At 52.1% G+C, this 18505-nt stretch overlaps 1 protein-coding gene across 1 annotated transcript; it reads right to left on the bottom strand.

Annotated features, from left to right (window-relative positions):
- Nucleotides 1-2334: 2334 nt before the first annotated feature.
- On the bottom strand, nucleotides 2335-17871 carry PLA2G6 (phospholipase A2, group VI (cytosolic, calcium-independent)). Its single transcript, XM_010568413.1, has 16 exons — nucleotides 17325-17871; nucleotides 16009-16224; nucleotides 15025-15205; nucleotides 13308-13495; nucleotides 11952-12048; nucleotides 10793-10975; nucleotides 10473-10581; nucleotides 9714-9866; nucleotides 7941-8031; nucleotides 7003-7166; nucleotides 6328-6478; nucleotides 6007-6143; nucleotides 5206-5360; nucleotides 4290-4457; nucleotides 3085-3158; nucleotides 2335-2568 (listed from the first exon to the last, which is right to left on the bottom strand). The coding sequence occupies exons 1-16, from the start codon at nucleotides 17531-17533 to the stop codon at nucleotides 2427-2429; spliced, it is 2418 nt and encodes an 805-aa protein (XP_010566715.1). The 5' UTR covers nucleotides 17534-17871; the 3' UTR covers nucleotides 2335-2426.
- Nucleotides 17872-18505: the final 634 nt, after the last annotated feature.

Raw genomic sequence — 18505 nt, 5'->3', positions numbered from 1 at the left:
TGGAGTTTAATAATTCACCAGCCAAGAGGCTGGAACTTGATCTCTGGAAGTAACCGGACTCTGGGGAGAGAGGAATCCTGCGACAGCCAGCAAGGGCATGTGACCACCTCCTTGAATTATTGATTGCCGGCTCAGTACCCAGCTCTCCCTGCCCTGACACCTGCAGAGCCAGCCACCTGCCAGAAGAACTGCCTTATGGCTCACGGCCTCCATCACCGCCACCACTCGGAGGTGGCTCGCTCAGCCTCGCTGTGCTTGTGGAGCATCTTCAGGTCTCTCTCACGCAGGCACCTCAGAGTCAGGAGATCCCTATCAGCTTGTGATCGCAGGCAGCGAGTAGCAGCAGGCAGAGGGAAACGCAAGGAAAGCTCAAAATAGGTTTTGCCTCTTCCCTGGCTGCTATTCCCCCACCCCAGGCCTCAGTCCTCTGGCTCTTTGCCTCCCTCCCGCTCCCAGTCTCTCCGAGACTCCCAAACAGCAGGCACAAGCTTGTGCCTGAACCCTCCTGCTCTCCCTGCCTGTGTGCCAGGAGCCCGAGCACAGCGTCACTCCAGGAAGTCCCTGCAGATGGTGCAGGCTTATAAAGGGGGAGAGTGCAAGCCAGGGGCAAAAAGCAGAAAGGAACTCACGTTCTCTCTATCCCACGATGTGGGTTTTTTTTTTTTCCACAGGAGGGTAAGCCCCTCCGTTATGCAGGAAAAAGAGAACCTTTACTCCACATTAATAGCCCCTTAATTCCTCAATCTCCTTTGTGACAGTGACTATCAGAAGGAAGATAATCAGTTTTCAGCCCTATTCATGACTCAGCACCCACACCCCTGCCAGCAGTGTCCCCTAGGAATCAGTGGGCACCAGGTCCAGCAAGCTTGCAGCAGTTACCTTGTCCAGGAACCACCTGGGGATACCAAAGTTAAAGCCCCATCTTCAGTCATTTGTATCGCAAGGGTTTTCAGCGTTCCTCTTTTGAGGCCAGACCAGCTCTAAGAGGATTCTCACATGGGAGCTGGTCCGAAGCCTCTCCGCTGGTTGCAACTGATAAGTCCAGCATGCCATGCTATGCTCCGTGGGACAGCCAGCCACTCACACCACACATGTGCTCCCAGGGCTGGCTGCAGGGACAGGCCATTCACCTCTTCAGCTCATACAAAGGGTATAATCCTGTGTCTCAAGGAGCCCAATTCCTGATTTTCTACCTGTAAGAAATTCAGAGGCTGCAAGCTCAGAATCCCTCTGGGACCTTGCAGGATGGAGAGAGAGACAAGACAACCATGCATGACAGTGGAACCAAATGCAAAACTCTCTTTATTTCAGGCCACATTAGTTTTGCATAGAAGCACTGTTCACAACAGCAGTCCACTCAGTCAAAAGAAAATGATTAACAATTCAGTTTTTCAGGTTACTCCTCAAAACGCCTCCAAATAGATACACAAACTACTTATAAATATGCAAAATTTACTGAAGAAACACCGAGTAGTGTAGCAGTCACAATGGGATTTCCAGCAGTAAAAGAAGTAAATCCAAACTGTCACAGAGTCAGGTTCCCACCAAAGAAGCTATCTCAGAGCATTTCAATTCCATGTTAAGAATAAAGAGAAATGATCTCTCTACCAAGCCAAGGCTATTGTCCCTCATCTTGAGCTCGCTGTGAGTAAAGACAGGCTTTCACATCTCAGCCCTTGAGCAAAGAGTAGCACAACAAATCAGGTGGCACAAAACAGTCTCTGGGGGGGATCTGCTCCCACCCTGGGTGCAGTCAGTACCTGCATTGCCAGCCCATCTCAGGGGGGGAAAAGGGGAAGGTGCTACAGAAGACAGCTGGCTCAGGAAAGGTTCCCCTTTCTCCCAAGGCCAGTCGCAACATTCTGTGCCATATCTACTGTGGAAAGTTGCAGTGTTTCTTCTCCCCTTCAAACCAGGCATGTTGAGGGAAGAATAATCCCTTTTCCCCATACTATAAACTCCAAAATACCTTGGCCCCAGCAGGTCAAGTAATCCCTGAACCTTTATCTGGCCTTGGCTCATTCTGTGATGTGGAAAGGTGCACGGTGCTTTGTCAGTGGGGGTGCTGCACAGATAGGAGACAGACTCCAGTTTCTGCAGCTCAAAACAGGTAGGTGGGGACTCTGACTTCTAGGAAGGGCTGTACGGTCACATAGCAGGGCAGCAAAACCGAGCATAGCAGCAGAGATGGGGCTACAGTACAAAGATAACTGTCAGCATTTCACAGCTGTCCGGGAATACATGGGTGTGTCCTGGAATACACGTGTATGTGTACTGTTGTCTATTAAATATCATTAATTCCTCATTATTATTAGTAGTAGTCGTCCCTCCCCCACCTCAACACCTCGGTTTAAAGGCAAATCCAAGCCATTTCAGTGTCTGCTGCTCCTTGCCATTGGGATGCAGAACAGGAACCTCCAGATCAGTCATCGGCAGAGATGTCGCACCAGCTGCTCAAACTGCTCCCGCTGCTGGTAGATGTAAAGCTGGGTGTCCCAGAGAGCGTTCACCAGCACGGTGTCGTTCACCTCATCCAACATCACCTCCGTGTGCAGCTGAGGGCTAAGCCTGCATACAGCAAGACAGCATCATCAGCTGGGCACAGACACGAATGCAATGAAGCAGTGAGCCTGCGAAGCGCAAGACTTTTCTTAAGTGGTTCCTGCTGTCCCGGGTGTTTGCTTGCCCTTATCTAGCGGGCTTGCAGAGCGGAGGCCTTCCCCCTCCTTCAAGGAAAAACCACACACAAGGCTGAGCCACAGTTCAGCAACTGCACCACCTAAGGCACGAGTCTTAAAACATGCTGTGCATGGTGGAATAGGGCAGGATGCACATTCCCGAAGGACCCTGTTAGACAGCATCCCCTGAGCCCCCACTAACTGACCCCAGACAAGGCGTGCTGGGTGCATCACCTCATACGGGCCACGGCATCCTCTGTTATGTCACTGAGGCACGAGGAGAGGGGGCAGGGGGGTAGGCATGCCTCTGGAGGGGACACTATTTGGGATGATGCATGCCACAGCCAGGTCTGAAGTGAGAGGGATAAAAATAGGTCTGAGCGGAGAGCGGAAAGGAAGCTCCTACCGGAAATATGGGACATCCGTCATCTCGCACCAGGCCCTGGCACGATCCACAGCTGGGCCATCTGCGTCAGTGCACTGCAGGAGAAACAGGCCCACGGTTAGAGCCTGACTGTCACACTGCTCTCCCCTTGCCTGCAAGAGGCTTCCCTGGCACCAAGTCGAACTGCACAAGCCGCAGAGGCAAAGGGAAAACCAGGAGCAAGTGCATCCTGGATGGCACCATTCACCACCAAGAGTGGGGTGGCTTTTTATTTGGGGTTTTTTTCCATGTAAGAACAGTGCTCCTGATCCTTGGGACACAAGGAATTGCACCCTACAGATCCTCCATCCATCCCAGCACCAAGTGGGTTCCCTTAAAGAAATCCCCAGGATGGTCTGAATCAGATTCCTTGGGATTTCATCCCTATCTGTTTCTGTCCAAGCCCAGTACCAGCAGAGCCTATGATTACTACAGGGTTTCTGGGCTATCCTGAGACAGCCTCCCTGGGAGCCCTGAAATAAAAGACAAGGGAAGCAGAGGGACCTCTCTGGGTGTTTTCTGGCTTTAGCAAGCTAAAAGGAGATAAAGCAACAGAATTAAGATTATAGTCAGAACCTCAGTTCTGACCTTTCTGGCTTTCATTTGTTTGGAGTGTTTTCATGCACAACATTTAATGAGCTTCTTTCTGAAGCATGCAAGAACATATGCCTATTACACGCTCCTAACCACAGTTCTGAACTACTGCTTTTTATTACTGACACTCCCACTTCTCTAGCATTTACTGATTTTCCCAGTGGGGATAACAGCTTTTCTAAAGAAAAATGAATTTCTGTTTTCTGAGGCATGTTTGTTGGTTTTGGGTTTTTTTGGTCCAGGTTGCTCAGATAATAATCAATCTCCCTGGAAAGATACTGAGTTTCACAAACTCACACCTGCAAGTGTTCCTAAGTGTCACTGATCACCATCCTGTCCTCAGCTCCTTTCAGCTGCAAGAACCTCCCTGGGCACCCAAAACCCCAGAGAGGCAGACAGGGCTTCAGACCTGCTGTGCTCCTGCAATTCTTAAGTTACCCACTACGTCCATTCCTTGAACTGGCCATGGTCGGAGCAGTTCCAAGGAAATAAAATTTTCTTCCAAAAGGAAGAAGCTGAAGACAGAAAACCTTTGCTCCCTCCCTGCAAGCAGCCCCAGGGTTCTTCCTCCATCCCTTCCTCCCAGTACTCACACAATCCACTACCATCTTCCCGAGCTCCCTGGCCCCAAAGACGGTCTTCGCCAGCTCCCAAGGGTTGGAGGGGCGGAAAACATCCACAGAGCTCACTGGGACCTGTGGAGGCTTCCCTGTCCCCAGGGAGACCACCAATCCCAATTTTCTTACTTGCTGCCTCTGACCCTGTGGACAAAGAAAAGATTTGTTTGCAAAGACCAGCAATTAAGGCGGAGCGTGTCTTTCACAGCAGTCTTGGGGCAGCTCTAAAAGCCAAGGCAAAAGGCTCAGTAGCCTTTTCTCTTCCCCATCCTCCCCCTTCAGTACTGCCTGGAGAGACAGGTATAATCCACATGACTTCAGCAGTTGCACTATTCTGTCCCTTACACCCCTGGCTGCACCCAAACCCATGGGATCACCCCAAAGATGAGTCCTAGGACCAGATGACTGTGAAACAGTCCAACTATTTCAGTGATTTTGGCAACACACCTCCCCTTTCAGCTACAGGGAGCAGCAGCTGGCAGTAGTTAGTCGTCTTTTTGAGGAACTTGCCACATCACAGAAGGCATTCGCTCTTCAGCGTTGCAGAGTGCCCTACCATTATCTTCTCCATTTATTTTTGGGCACAAAAAGGCAATGCATAGCTGCGTCAAGGGCCACACACAACCATCAGCTGAATCATCCTTGCTCAAAGTAGCAAGGACAGGCTGATGGGGCTGCCTCCCCATCTCACACCCTTGTCAGAAGAAGTATTTCACCTCTCAGCCACCATCCCAACACATATCCCCCTCCATACACTCCCTTCTAGGGTGCTGCACTGCTGGCTTGTTTATCCACTAGAGAGGCATCCATTCCCAAACCCTCTTCCCCTTCAAGGGAGGCTCATGGAGCCAATAAAGCCCCATTTACCAGTCAGGGACAGGATTTCCCTCACCTTCTTGATCAGCGTCTTGTTGTACTCATGGATCTCCGTCATGGCATCGAGAGTCGGGTTGTTGGCTAGCAGCCCACCATCCAGAAAGCGGCCTATCGGCCGGAAATAAGTGGGAGCCGCGCCACTGCAGCGGGCAGCACGCCATACAAGTTGGTCTGCAGGAAGAGAAAGCATACAGCCTCTTGCAGCAACTTTCCTGTGTGCAAGAAGCACCCCGCCTTCACCAACACAAAGCAGAATAGGCTTGCAATCCTAGAAGACCCTGCCCTAGATAGTTGTGCCTCTTTCTCCCAACAGTAGAGCCTCTGCTTGGATGCATAGGATTATTTTGGGGGGCTTTTATAGATGTTCTCACCACTTTCTACATATCTTGGGTCAATTTCACTCTCTACCAGCTTCATTGCTGCTATTTTGTTGGTGAACCAGTTACCTTTGCTAGACAAAGGAAGAAGCAAGCTGGAGAGGGCTGCATGCTTCAATTACACAGCTTTTCTGTGTTAAATCTGCTCTTGAGAGCACAGGGAAAGGTACTGACTGTACGCAGGACTCCTCTAGCAGACCCCTTCCTCATGAACCTTGCTAGCCAGCCCAGGCTCCTGGTACAAGAGAAGCCAAGGGAGGAGGAGAAAGGAGAAAAGAGAACCATCACTAGGACCAAGTTACAAGTCAAGATCAGGGATGAGCCATTGCTGAGCCACTCTGATTTTCAGAGCAATGGGAGGAAGAACAGGAAATCTTCTGTCTCTGAGGGATGGTCCCCTCCCCTGTCAACCAGCTAGACTGCTGTGTGCTAGCATTTACCTTCTGGCTGAGTGAGTGGTTTGAAAGATGCGCTTGTCTTGTATTCAGTGGAGGTTTTTGTCTCTGGTACGGGGTAATTCCGGAAAAGGTGGAGCTCAGCTGGCTGCCGGTCGCACAACGTCCCTGTCACCATAACCCTGGGGGAGGGGACATGACAGAATAAGAGTAAAATGGAAAAAAAAAAATGTACTTATGGCTTCAATAGTCTGCACATCACACTCCTCCAGATCTGCTCTAAGGAGAGGCTAAGCATCTCTGCTGAGAGGGGTCTAGAGCACACTCACAAGAGCATCAACCAGCACGGCCCCAGGCAAGACTTACTTGGGTTTTTGGACATCTGTCATTTTGGTGTTTTCCCCAAATTCCTTCTTCAAGAACTCATCCAGGGGCTCCGACTCGTAGGGCCGAGACCCCCGGAACACCATGTCCTTCATGCGGAAGTACAGGCAGCGCATGTAGTCCATGGACTTTCCTGAGACAGGCAACAGCATCAGCAGGAGCAGGGGGTAGGAGGAAGGGCAGGCAGAACAAACAGCACATCAGAGCTGGGACTTTCCAGGACCAGCAGGAGATGGGAGGCATCACTCTCAATCCCCTTCCCAAGCTGCCTGTCATCTGCTCGAACCTCAGCAGCATCACTGGGAGGGATTAAAGAGGAAGGGCAAGCTTGGAGCATAGTTTCCCACTACCAGAAAGTGTCGATCACCTTGCTGTAAAACCCCCGTGGAGAAAGCAGGAAGAACAGACCATTGCACTCTGCCACCACACACTTCCCAAAACCCAGAAAGCTGCTCAAGGCCAGCTGACGTGAGAAGTGAGCGCAAAGCCAGGTCTAGGCTTTCCTTCATTAACAAACATCTCTTCCCTCCTTTGGCAGGGACAACAAATCTCAGTTGGGACTCAAGAGAGGCAGCTCCCACCCCACATCTGCTCCCCACAGAGGAGCCCTCGGGCCCACAGGAGCGAGAAAGGGCCCATTATTTGCACTGTCCTCACCGTGTACAATAGCCAAGGCCAAGATCCCGCCAGTGCTGGTCCCCGCAATCCAGTCAAAAATCTCACGAATGGGACGGCCCGCAGCCTTTTCGATAGCCAGGAGGAGTTGGATGAGCACCAGGCCACGGATGCCCCCTCCATCCAGGCACAGGAGGCGGTCGTGACTGGAGAGAGACAGACACAGATAACTGGGAGCTGTGGGACAGCTCACAAATCACAGCACGCTGCATGGGAACATGGCCCTGGGGATGGGAAACTATGCCAGAAACAAGAACGCTGCTGCGGACAGTGTAATCAGTGAACAAATAAATCCGGCGGTGCTTCCTCAGATGCAAGTAAGACCAGACTCAGCCAGATAAGCCTCATCAGAGCTGGTGCAACAGCACTTGCTCTTTTAGCCACCTCTAACCTCTACACCACACATTCACAAGCTGAAAATGCATCCAATTCCCTTACCACGTAGTAATGTGTATTGTGTCATAAATAAAAAAGCAGACAGCCCTAAGTTCCTGCTAGCAGCACTTCAGTGCCAACCCTCCCTCCGCTCCGTGCAAGGTGAGGTGCAGGCACTGCCGAGGCAGTGCACAGCCTGGCAAAGGAGCCGGGTGAGCGTCAGGGCAGCACGTGGAGATGGGGAAATCACAAAGCCAAAACAGCGTTTGCTGCCCAGTGGCAGAGGGGAGGGAGAGAGCAGGGGTTTCACCTGCTGAGGTCAAGCTCCACTGCAACTCCAGGGCTGCAGGCAGGAACAGGCGGTGGTCGTTTATGGGAACAGAGATTTATCACAAGGTTCTGGCAAAAACTGCAACGTCAATGGACATTAAATAATGTCAGCTCTGAGGACAGCACACCCATGGGTGTGGGTGGGCACAATTCACACACACGGATTTCACCTTCAAGTTGCACGGGAGCCCAGACAGAAGCTGTTCCTCACTTACTTTCTTCTACCCTCACTGGGTGAGTCCACAACATCTGGTGCCTTCAACAACTGTCCAAGTGTTGTGGAAACATACAGAAGGTCCTTGTACCCTAGAGGGCCATGAACATGCAAAAGGGAAAAAAAAATTAGAGACCACTTTGCTACCTGAATCCTCTGACATGTGCCTCAGAGACAGCAGTCAACCAAATCATACTTAATTAATTAAAAAACCTTCCCTCTTACTTTCTCTCTGCCCTCAGAAAGCTTGGTCAGGATACCCAAACCTCCCACCTGTGTGGTAAATGATTTCCACCATAATCACACAGAGGACATCCAGCTCCCTTCCCAGTTGAATAAAGCTCCCTGCAGGAGACACAAGCCATCTTACCCTTAGCCACCAGGTACCCCCCCCAGATTAAACTCTACACCAAGGAGGAGAAATCCCGTCCTTTAGCGCAGGCAGCTGGAGATGCACTGGCAAAGATGAAGGATTTGTAGAAGCAGATGATGAGCACAGTAGGCGAGAGAGAAGGCAGAGCCTAGCAGCGTGCCCACTACGCAGTTTATTGCAAGCCGTAAGATAAAACCTAAATCTACTCCTGTGAGGTAACCTAGGCAGGATAGCTGTGGGGACAGGGTGGCTTGTCATTACCCCTCAGCTGATGTACACCCAGGCCACCCTGGGTGTGGGGCACCAATCCAGGCTAGGTGAGAAGCCAGCCTGCGAAACCAAAAGAAGAAAGAACAGGGGGAGAGAAGTTAAATACTACTGCCACCACCCAGGCCAGAAGGTGGCTGTGGATGACGATGAATGTGGTGAGGAGTTTCTTCAAGGGCCAGAGTCCATGACAAAAAAGGTCCTTGCTCTGTCACTGCATCAGAGCTGAAACTGGGGGGGTTGCCTTCACAAGGTCATGGTGAGAAGAAAGTCCTGGTGTCAGCAGCCAGCGATACTTGTGGTGACACAGACGCACTCCAGGGCCAGGAGGGGGTTGTCCTCTGGCCCTACAGCAAGGCCTTTGCAAAGTAAGCCACCAACCAGAGTGGGAAAGTGGACCACAAGCGGCTGTTATCTGCTTGCAGGCCCCTCTCACGAGGGTCAGAGCCTCCCTCCGAGCCAGCTCACCCACTGCCCGCTCCGTAACCCCTCCTGCTGCCCCTGCCCAAGCTCTGGAGCTCCCTGGAGGAGGAAAGCCCAGCACCTAGAATAGACCCGTGCACTTATTCACAGAGTCTGGGCAGTACAAGAGCACAAGCTACAACACAATCGTATGTCCTAAGGTAGTCTTTTCCTATGCGTAACATAAACCCTGCGACCAGGATCGCTTATCCTTGGGCTTCATCCCTTCCCTCTCCCAGCTGCTGACCTCCAGGATCTGAATGAGCAACGCTTCTTATTTCCTTGTGCCCAGCACTGGGAGGTCCTCAAGGCAGACCAGCAAGTACCTCCCCTTCTGTACATGACCCAGTGGATAAAGTACGTGCAGGCAACTAAGTCCTACAGCTCTTCCAGAGGGGTGAGGGAACCAGTCTTCCCTTTTCTTTTTACAGAGCTGCACTGTGTCAGGTCTATAAAACAAAACTTTAGAGTACAAGAATTGAGAGTACACACACAGGAAAAGCGGAGAAAAGAGATGGGATCCTGCAACAGCTGAATGAGGACAGAGTCACCACAAACTGAGAGTGAGCTAGGAGACAGTCCCTAAAGCACGGCCCATCTGAAGAAGAGATGCGAGACAGCACTGTGAAGCGAGAAGGGAGGAGAGTGAAGGAGGGCCAGGGAAGGCTTTACCTAAGCTGTTGAAGCTGCTCCGTGAGGAAGGTTGGCCTTCCAGGAAGAAGGAGGCGGCAGATGGTGCCAGGCTTGGGGAGTCAGGGTTGGGTGGGTGGCAGCGTTCGGTCCCTACAGTTTGCAGCAGGTCTAAGAGCACTTTCCGGTTCGCACCTTAGGTGACGAAGGGGGGAGTCACAGATCAGAAAGAGAATCAGTGCACGCACACACCAGGATGGGGAGCGGGGGTGTCTGCCAAATTCATCAGCAGTCCTGACCCTCACAAAACCTCTGGGATGACCTGGGGAGGGGGAAAGCATGTCCCAGGTATCTCTCTGAACACCAAGTAGCAGGACTTGTGCACAGCAGCGGTACTCAACACTGTGCAGCTTCAAGGGTGTGTGCCACACACTTCTTGCCACTGAAGAACCGCCCGTGTCTGCTTACGCCCGGGCGGTTCAGCAGCACTGCGTCATCCCGTTGTGAGCTTGCAGTGCTTGACATTGTGGCTTGAAAGAGGGTGAGTGCGTGACAGCTTTTCCTCTTGCATCTCTGTCTCATAGAAGAGAAATTCATCAAGGGGTATTAATACAAAGCTTACACCACTAGTTCAGGAAGTGCCTACCCTGTGAGCAACTAGAAGCTGGGAAAGCACGTTACGTTGGAGAAGCATCACCCACGCTTGGCACGTTTTCACCTCTCCCCAAAACACTGTTTTGGCCACCAAGGGGAGACAGGATGTTGGGTTCACCCTGTAAGGCTGCTGACATGCTCCCTCACCTTTGCTGCTCCTGGCAGCTAACAGCCCTGGTGTCTCCCCAAAATCATTGGGGATCTCGACATCTCCTCCAAACACGATGATTGCTTTGATCATATCCAGGTGGTCATGCTAGGGGACAAGAGAAAGCTCAGTCAAAGGCCACACTCCCTTTGGCTACATGATTTCTCATTAACCTCCCTCCTCTTTTCATTAGCCAACACACCCACAAGGGATCACCCCATGAAAGACAATAGCCAGAATTTCAAAGGAGTCCATTCCTGCCTCAACCCTTCAAGAAAATCCTCTCTCTCCTTCCCAGCAGCCTCTGCAGAAAACTCACCTTCATGGCCAGGTGCAGTGGTGTGTTGCCATCCTGACCCCTGGCATTGGTGTGGGCCCCGTGTGTCAGCAGTACCATGGCGCAGTCAAAGCGTCCCCTCTTGACTGCAATGTGCAGAGCCATGTCAGCTGTCCGGCTGGTCAAATTCACCGCGGAGCCGTACTCAAGCAGCAGCTGTGTCATCTGTGCTCAAGCATGCACGTGCCAGGTCAAGAAGAGAAAGCAATTGTGAGGATAACGACCTGGGAGCTCAAATGATCCAGGTCTCATGGCAAGCAAAGCAGGGGAAGAGGTGGGACCCTTAGCCTGGACACGGCTGGCTGGCAGATGCCAGCTGCGTTGTTCCAAGCACTGGAGATGGGTTTTCTCTATCCTTTACCACAGAACTAGTTGGTGGTTTCACAATCTGCCTAGAGCTCCTGGATGCTTTGGGACTTATATGTGAGCGTAGTAAGTGGCTGAGGGCAATGGAGAAAAAACAGTTCCTGCTCAGGCCAGAATCCTTGCAGACTGGAGGGAAAAAGTCTGCTTTTTGATCTTCTCTTTATAAGCCAAGCAGATTTATGTCTGCTCTGAAACTCCATGGGACATTTCTGAGAGGGATGTCATACTGCAGGAGGGAAAACAGTCCTGCCATAGGAATGTCCTCTGCTTGCAACAAACACTATTCCGGTGCTCCAGCATGGCATATCACACCACTGATCTGCCCATCTCTGGCAGAAGATGGACCATAACCCACATGCCACCACACTGTGCCTACCTCACACCCTCCCTGCAGTTTTCAAGGCATCAATCTGCTTCTTTCAGTGACACTGTCAGTAATGAGAAGAGAGCTCCCCCCAGGGGTAACAGTGACACTGCTGCAATTTCCCCAACAAAAAGGGAAAAGGGACAAGCTGGCAGTTTCACAGCCAAGGATGACATACTAGGGATGAGCCCACCAGTTTGTTTCACTGCGAGGCTCCACTGCTCCATCCCCCGTGGCAAACAGCACTGATCAGCACAGGGCAAAGAGAAGCAAACGCCGGGCTGCCGGCTGGGCTCTGACACTCCCAGGGCTCTGCACATGCACTCAGGAAAGGGAGAGGTCAGCAGCAGGAGGAATTAAACGGGTGCTGTGTGGCAGCACAGACCCTTGCCACGGACTGGCTCCATTTACCTCTGCCTTCTTTGCCCAGTGCAGCGGAGTGGCTTCATAGCGTGGGTCCTTGGAGTGAACCTGGCTGGCATCCACCTCGAGGATGGCCTGGGCACACCTGGCAAAAACAATGAGATGAAGGGATGGGTGGCTGCCGTCTTGACTCAAGACTTCCACTCACATCAGCACCTGCCTCCTGCCCAGGCCCTTTCAGGAAACTCTTCAGCAGCGGCAGGCTCTCTGCAACACCTGCAAGTTCCTCAGCTGCAGTTTTGTTTTGTTCTTTTTAGAAAGGAAGGGTACAACAGGAAGCATGCAAGCAGCACAGCGTTTGGAGGAGGCAGGAGAACCCCTTCCCAATTCCAAGCTGTGGAGCAATATCTGTGTGCATCTCCAATGCAGGAATATGGCATTTCTGGGAACTCTCAGGACCTGAGAGGAAATTCTTCTCTTCTCTTCTACCTCTCTCTCCATGGAAACATGGGGATAAAACTGAAATAGTTAAATACTTGCTGAAATCAAGAATCTATGTACTTCCCTTTGAGCGAAAGAAATCACACCTACTGTCAACAGACTAGTATCTAGTGCCTAGAAAGCGTGGGTAGGGACTTATGAAACAAGCATATGCTCTCCACTCTGAAACACCACAAAATAAACCATGTACAAAAGATCAAGCCCCACTGCAAACTAAGGGACCTAAGCACATTTTTGGTTTGTGAATGTGTCTCCAGTGTTGGAAAGCACTTTTCAAAATGCTGGAAAATTAGCTACCAGCAGCTAGTGTTGACTTGAGTGCCCTATTTGTAAAGCTTGGACACTTTAGGAAAATTAAGTATTATAAAGCACATACAAAGAGAATCAAATCTCTCCAGGGAAAACAAAACAGAGAGTAAACACTGCCTCTTTTGATTCAGTTCGAGTGTGTTATTAAGAGTCAAGAGTACCTTTGGCCCACAGGAGATGGGAATAACTAGGCTTTGAAATGAAAGCTTATTAGGATCAGAGCACTCAAAGACAGAGGTACAGCAATTGGCAATACTATATAAGCATCAGTAAATCATCTTCTCACAGCTCATTCTGAGAAAAAGTATTTCATAAACATTTTTTAAAAAAACATTCTCCTGATGTCTGATACTAAATAATATATGCAGATAAATTCAGCAAAACCCCTTTTTCTTCTGAAAGCTTTTCTTTCTTTTCCACATCAGCACCTCTCTGTTCTTTTGCCAACTTGGTGATGCAGCAGAGGACAGCACAGGACGTCCTCCTACTGAGCACTGTCCTGAAAGGGGTCCAGTCTTGGACAACTCTGAGCAAGCAGACAGGTCCTCAGACCTGAGAAAGAGCTCTGTTCTGGCAGCCCAAGTGGTTACTTACCCCTTCTGGGAGAACTTCAGTGCTGTGTGGATGGGGTAGCCCATCGTCCCCATGGCACCGCAGCTGGCATGGCATTTCAGCAGAGACCGAACCATGTCCTCTTTGCCCAGCTGACAAGCGAGATGCAGAGCAGTCAGCCCTTCATGGCTCAGGTGGTCCAAGCCAGCAGTTGGGGTTCTGCCCAGGAGCTGGGAAGAGGAGACAACAGATAAATAAATAGACATGGAAGAGCACTGTCCCTCTTCCTGACCTCTGACAACAGACTCTGGAGCACTGGGTTCCTCACAGTGCTACAGCCCATCCCCTCCACCCCTGCTTCCAACACAGTAGCTATGGAAGCGCTCCTTGTTTTCTCTCCCCAGAGGGTTTATTGCTGCTCTCTGTGCCCTATTCCTCCGGCCTGGGTGCTTCTGAGACACCCCTCAGCCAAAGAGGGCTCACACCACCTTGAATGACACAGCAGACTCCCAACCAAATGAGAGAGCTAACTGAAATCAGTAGTTTCCTCTCCTGCTGTGGGCCCGTCAGTTACCACAGCCAGTCAGCAGGCAGGAGCTCAACCTCCCCTGCAACTCCACCATTGCTTTCAGGTACAAACAGGATTCTGTTTAAAATATACATGTGGTGATATGTTTGAAGGAATTTTCCTATTCTCCCCATAAATTTTAGACCTGTTACCTGCTGACTGGTTTGTTACACAAAAATATCCCACTGCTGTACAGGGGAAACCCTGCAAGCCCTGGTGCACACAAGAGGGAATTTAGAGTTTCTTTTCTCTGGTTTAGGAAGGAATCAAGAGAGAAAAGAAAAAAAATCCAGGAGACAGATCAGATGTAGAATTATTTCTGTCAAAACAAGCCAATTTGCTGCCATCAGGGAAATAAACGAAGAGGACATTTTTCTAATACGAAGGTCCTAACTGCCCTGCTCCACAGCATGGCAAGCCCCAATCATCAGCCCTCCCCCACCACGCATTAGGAAACCCCAGCACAGTCTGGCAGGCAGAGAGAGAGCTGTCACAACAGGTATTGGGCAAACGTCAGGGGGTGCAGCTGTAGGGGAGAGACGGTCTCGCACTCAGACTGGGTGCTGAGGAGCTGACAGACCTCAGGAACCAATGTGGAAGGCCACCCACACCCTTATGAGCCCTGTCACTCTGCCCAGCACTTCTCAGCAATTGAGAACGCCTCTGGCTTCAGACTGTTTCTGCCTCAAGGTTCTGATCGCTGTCCCCTGTGCAAGGCTGCTCAGTTCAAACAACAGGTTCTGCAGCTCTGGAAAGTCCAGGGTGGCTCTGAACTGTCAGTCTGCGGGCAGCACATGCTCCCCCACAGCAGCCTAAACACACACTCCCCCACGGGATAACTCTGCCCCAAACCAAACACCCTGCTCGGAGTAGAAGGAGAAGGGACAACCAAGGGCGTGAGGAAAGGCAGGATGAAGGTCTGATGCAAACAGCAATGAAGGACACTTTCTGAGGAAACTCGCTTAATATCCTTGTTCCACTGCAATGTGAAGTCTGGAGCCCGCTTACAGGAAACAGCACCAGTAAAGGGAAGAAAGAGGCTGAAATCAGCCTCAAGCATTAACTCGATGCTGCAGCAGAGGGAACTGACTTTCTCCTCCCATCTGCAGCTATTTTTCTGTCTCCCTCCTCACAGCACAGAGACGACCCACTCTAGTCCCACTTCCCCCCCAGCTTTGAAATCACTCCCACCTCGATGATCTGGGGGCTGTTCCCTCGCACAGCATAGTGGAAAACGGTCTCCCCGTTCCTGTCTGTAATGTCCACCCGCGCGTGGCAGTCCAGCAGCTCCAGCAGACACTCCATGTCTCCCTTGCGGCACGCCAGGTGCAGCGGGGTGCAGCCATCCTCGCTGTCCGTGCTGTTCACACAGCTGCAAAAGAGGAGTAAACGTGAGGCCAAGGAAGGGCTGCGAAGACAAGGACACGCAGCTGCACTGGGAGCTGATATGAAGATACCCTCCATGTCTGTGACAGGCCCAGCTGGTGCGAACCACGAGGTTCAGAAAAGCCCATCCTCTGGCCAGGGAAGGGCCACCAAAGAGCCCTGCTATGGACCCTCTCCCTGACACACTGCTCCTTCCTCTGCCCCCCATATGGGAGCAGCTCACCCTGCCCAAAGAAAGGCAGGAGATCTGTCGGAGGTGCTGCCATTAGTCCCTCAGTCCCCTAACTCCTCACTAGTCTCCCCTATTCTCAATGAACTTACCCACAGAAGGGGAATGAGGGCTTGTGGCCAAAAAACATTTCCAGAAAGACAGTCCTACTGCACCTCCTCTCTCACGGTTTCCGAAGTCAGCCACAACCCCCTACAACAAGCAGCTCCACCAGGGCTGTAAGAATCTAACTAGTGCCTCTAGCAAAACACTTCAATCCTTTAGCTCAAACACCAGAGCTCTGGGCTTTAACGTCCACAGCAGCAGGTCGAAAGCCTGCCACTAAGGTTACACAGCGACCATCAGACCCCCTTTCCTACCACATCTGTCATTCAGGCAAGACAGACCGAGACTGGCACTTTTAAACACGACCTCTGCAGTCACCACAGGTGTTAAGCTCCCCTAGGAAGCCGCCCCTGTTGCTTTGGTACATCAAGCCGGGATACCCAAATCTGGCCTAGCCTGCCCTCCCGAGCTCGTTCCCAGCACCAGGCCCACTGGAGACCCCTCCCGTCCCTTGCCTTAGAACGTGGTTGTGCCGGAAGCTCTCACGATGGCCAATCTCCACCGCGACGTGTGCCGAGGACCAGCTGGGGTGGTTGCGGAAGCAGTCACTGAGTTGCTGGAGATCCTCCAGCAACAAGGGCTGGCGTGCACTCTCGTAGAAAGGGCGCAGCTGCCCGGCGTACTGCTCAAAACGCACCAGGGCATCTGCTTCATTGTCGAGCTGGAAGAGCCTGAAGGAAAGGCAAATACAGCGTTGGTCCTGCTCAGAGAAACAACCTCCATCCCACATATCTGAGAGAAACTGCTCTTCTCCAAACATTAGTGCGGGGACTTTCCTATTCCTCCTCACCTGGTGTCACACTTCTTCCAAGGGAAGAAGGTGTTGTCCCACAAACGGGGTTCATTTAAACAGTGTGCAAACCAATAACACACAGAGTCGAGGTATTTTCAAATTGATTTCATTGATGCGCATGAACGGGTGCCTGTCTCAAGACAGTACCCACTTGTCTCAAAAATTCTTATATTTATATACTTAACTAATAGATATTCATTACTATTTTTCTTAATGATTGGTTCGTTCTTCTTTGCCTCTCATGCACATCAGTGCACAGACTCTGTCTTCTTCCTTCATTGCCTTCTTTTGAGTAGGTGGTATCAGTTCAGTAGGTGGTCAATGAGTCAGTGGTCGCAATCTCCCCCTGTAGGAATTACCTTTTACCTACTTCTTCCCTAATCTTGACAGTTCCAAGCGGTTCTTCAAGGTTTATTGACCAGACCACAATCCATTACCTTTTCTGACATAAACACAGAGTCCCATTGTCTAGTAGTTAGCTCCTAAACCCTAAATCACGTCTAGTTATTGTTTCCCTATTTTAAATATTAACTGATGGGGGCTGCGCACAGGACTTCAGCAGCTCCCTGGTTATTTCAATCATATTACACATATTAATTGATGATAACAATTGAAGCCTACATCGTTAGCGAAGAGCACCTCCTCATCCTGAGGAACGTTAACCTTTGGGCTGAAGTATCCCGTGCTCAGATGCTAAAGCACCAACAAGTACGAGTGGAAGCACATGTACCTCTGGATGTTCTGACCAAAGTACCTATTTCATGGTTGCCTGTTTTCACAGTGTTTGGACTCAGCCCTGCCCTGTTCTCACAAGCTGTTTTGATGACTTCTCCACCAGCCCATGCAAGGGCCTCCCACTCCCGATCAAACACGTCACCCCACGCCCACAGCCGCGAAGCACCGTGGTCCCGAGACTGGAGATTTCAGGTCTTTAGTTTCACACTCAAGAGTGGCGATTGCTAAAGGTCTGTCACTTACCGGAAAGCGACCTGTGGGTTCTGGGGATTCACCAGCAGGCAATCCCACGAGCGAGCAAGGTTGTTCTTATACAGGGCCACCCTGCCTTCCTCCCTCAGGCAGGTGTGAGCGGCATACTCCGCAGCCGGCACCTCCTTCACCCGGTAAGGGTTTGTGAATATTTGGGTGACACTGTTGATAGTATTCACCAGCCGACCAAAGAACTGCATCTTTCTGGAGCCTCAGGCAGCTTCTCCCCCACGTCCTGAGGGAAACCCGGTCACCGGCCCGGCCCTTCCCTGAACCGAGCGACCCAGCACCGGTAAAGGAGAACCGAGAGCCGCCGGGCTGATACACCACCCGGCAGGAAAGCTCAGCACCGGCACCGGCAGGTCCTTTCCTGGCTCTACGAAGAACACCCGGTTCTCCTCAGCGCCTCACGGCGACATTTGACCTCCCTTCTCAGGGGCCCTTTAACTCCTCCGCCTCGGCGGGTAACACCTCCCTTCCACGGCAGATCCCCGGCCTGCCTGCCGCCTGACCGGGCCGGGAGGAGGAGGAGGAGGAGGAGGAGGAGCCCGTTATCCGGGGGAGGCGGAGCGGGGACCGGGGCTGAGGGCGGACCGGGGCCAGGCCCGGTGCGGCGGCGGCCGCAAAGCACGACGGGCCCCCAGCATCCTCCGCGCGGGATTTCACCTCAGCCCTCTTCGCCGGCCGCCCGCCAATCACCGCGCTGTTCGCCGGCCGCTCGCCAATCACCGCGTCGTTCTCCTACCCCCTCCTCCAATCCTGGGAGGGGCCAATCAGAGGCGTCGCACCCAGGGAGGGGCGATTGGGGCGGGAGGAGCGCGGCGAGCGCCGCTGCGTCACGCCCGCCGCCATCCCGGAGGAGGGAGGAAAGGCGAGGGGGGCCGCCATCTTTGCGAGGGGCGGGGCGGGGCCGCTCTTCTTAAAGCGGCAGCGGCTTATTACACTGGGGAGGTCTGATCCCGGGTCTGGCCGTTCCATGGGCGTGCGTCACCCCGAAATTGAGGGAAAAAAACCAGCAGTTTTGGAGCGTGGCTGCATTCACAGGCCGGTGCGTTTAAGACGCTGGCAGCGTGCGAGGCGGGGACGCGGGGGTGGAAGGGACCCACTGCGGCCGCTTTAAGAGCAGGGCCCGCCCCGCGCGGGGGTGGCGGCGGGGGGGGGGGGGGGAGGGG

Source organism: Haliaeetus leucocephalus, unplaced genomic scaffold (assembly GCF_000737465.1).
Source record: "Haliaeetus leucocephalus isolate CR32 unplaced genomic scaffold, Haliaeetus_leucocephalus-4.0 Scaffold0, whole genome shotgun sequence".
NCBI classification, from domain to species: Eukaryota; Metazoa; Chordata; class Aves; order Accipitriformes; family Accipitridae; genus Haliaeetus; species Haliaeetus leucocephalus.
Note: the sequence above shows the minus strand (reverse complement) of the source record. Positions and strands in the feature narration are given on the sequence as shown.

Coding starts and splice junctions, on each gene's coding strand:
- PLA2G6 (XM_010568413.1), bottom strand. CDS start 17,533: ATGCAGTTCTTTGGTCGGCTGGTGAATACTATCAACAGTGTCACCCAA. Junction 12,049..13,307: donor CTGAAGTTCTCCCAGAAGGG/GTAAGTAACCAC, acceptor TGTTTTTGCCAG/GTGTGCCCAGGCCATCCTCG. Junction 6,144..6,327: donor ACAGATGTCCAAAAACCCAA/GTAAGTCTTGCC, acceptor CCCCTCCCCCAG/GGTTATGGTGACAGGGACGT.